The sequence below is a fragment of the Cladophialophora psammophila genome, assembly GCF_000585535.1.
Source record: "Cladophialophora psammophila CBS 110553 chromosome Unknown aczJe-supercont1.12, whole genome shotgun sequence".
NCBI classification, from domain to species: domain Eukaryota; kingdom Fungi; phylum Ascomycota; class Eurotiomycetes; order Chaetothyriales; family Herpotrichiellaceae; genus Cladophialophora; species Cladophialophora psammophila.
In genome coordinates, this window is record NW_006912933.1 from 621,374 (window position 1) to 623,398 (window position 2,025).

General features: G+C 54.5%; 1 protein-coding gene across 1 annotated transcript; it reads right to left on the reverse strand.

The window, feature by feature from the left end:
• Window positions 1-1,092: 1,092 nt before the first annotated feature.
• Window positions 1,093-2,025, reverse strand: A1O5_07899 (histidinol-phosphatase (PHP family); the record flags this gene model as incomplete). Its single annotated transcript, XM_007748486.1, has 1 exon — window positions 1,093-2,025. One exon carries the CDS (start codon window positions 2,023-2,025, stop codon window positions 1,093-1,095), a length of 933 nt encoding a protein of 310 aa, XP_007746676.1.

Genomic DNA, 2,025 nt, shown 5'->3' on the forward strand with positions numbered 1-2,025 from the left:
TGCTGATCTTGTATCCGAACTTCCAGCTACTAGGAAGGTTGACGCCTCATACCTTCCAATCACTGCTGGAACGGCTCAACTCGTCGCATGATAGGGCTCCTCCATCCGTCAATTGCTGCCTAACCATCCAAGAACTCCATGGCCCTCATCATCGGTCTGGACTTAACAAGTTGGCCCGACAGGGCATCGCCGCGTCCCGCATCTGACAGGAACATCAGCCTCACCCAGATCTTTGGTTGACCGAAGCAGCCATCCAATCCTGGTCCGACACATGTCGGTTCTGCTGTCCAAACCTATCCTCCCTTTTGACCTCGTATATGCACTAGAACCAACATCCCCGTCGTGGGCGGTTAAGAGATTGAGTCGGAGAAATCATCCCTGTCAATTGGGCTCGCGACTGCCGTCTTTTCATTTGGCGCTTCGGACAACCGATGCTGCTCCTTACGCTTCATCTCTCGACCATTCTCTCTCGAAGAACGGCTGTGCCTGGGCACGTGATACACATGACCCGTCGATCCACACGATGGTGACTCTCACACGGTAGTCGACACCACGCAGTTCTTGGGATTATGCTTTAGTTCACCCCACGATTCCGCGTTCCCCGTGGGCAGCTGTGCGTCTGTTTCTTCGCTTGAAATACAAATCATCGTTCACAGTGCCTCGCTTGCCGCATTTCCTCCACTCCGGATTCACTACTGAAGTTCGGATATTGTCCACCTCTGGGGTTGTCGACAGATATGTTATGTGCTGACGTCGACATGCATGGACGACATCAAACAAGGTCGGCGCCTTTGGTGACTACTCCATGCAGGAGTAATCCTCATGCATCAACATTGGAAATCTACAGCCGTGGCGTCGCACATGACCTATTTTCACACAGCCCAGAAGAATATTAGATCGTGTGATATCGACGCCTCTCTTTTGCGGCTGACGATTCTGATCAGTTTCCTGTTGGCCTGGTCGGGAAGGCGGAACGACGACAGCCTCCAACACGCCGGCGACATTCCATCCGAGCTATGTCAAATATTCCGGTCTCATGGAAATGGAAGGCTAGCCACCACATCTGGTGCAGCTGTTGTCAAGTAGTCTTTCTCATTTACCCCAAAATCTATGTTCTCTCAGCTCTTTCAGCCCCATCCGTTCAGTACGCAAAGCCTGAAAGCGATCGTCATGTATTTGGCCGTGTGCCTCGGTGGGTTCGCGATGGCTTAGAAAGATGACCGAACCGATGCCCACCTTTTCCAAAAATGCCAGGACGCGTGGGTAACTATGGGCGATCTGATCGACACCGTGGCTGTCGTCAGACAAGCAAAACAGAATGCCTCGCTCCAACGCGGCCTGGCAAATCTCCCCTTTTGGGTATGGCTCGTCCATGCCCTTCCTCACTGCCGAAGAATTGATTTCCAGTATTCCCCCGTAAGCGGTAATGCAATCCAGATTGCGCAAGATCCGCGCCCACACCCCCTCCATCTCCCGAAAACTCTGGTTCGGATCGTCGCTCTTCAACCGAACGAGGTCAAAATGCCCTACCACGGGCGGTCTCAAGGATGTCAACATGTCAAACTGAGCGTCGAAGTAGTCTTCAAAGATCCTCTCGTCTGTGCCGCCTGCCTTGGCTCGCGCGTCACGGTACATAGCGTGGTCGTAGTCGATGGGGATGGTGTGGACGTGGTGCACCGAGCCGACGAAGAAGTCGTACGGGTACTTGGTCAGGCTCTGCTTGATCAGGTCCTCGGACTCGGGACGGATCCACTCCCCTTCAAACCCCAGTGGAAGCCCTATCCTGTCCTTGTATTTCTGGCGTAAGCGGAGAGCCTCGGCGACATAGGCCTCTTCGTTTGCAAGGTGCGTCTCGAGCGTCGACGTCTCTTCCGGGTACCGGTCTTGGTCGTGCCGGGGCATGTGTTCAGTGAGTGCGAAGACCGACATGTTCTTGGAGATGGCCGTCTGGATCACGTCTTCGAGGGAGTCGCGCGCGTGGCCGGGGCAGAACTGGCCCGAGTGGGAGTGGTGCGAGAATGGCAT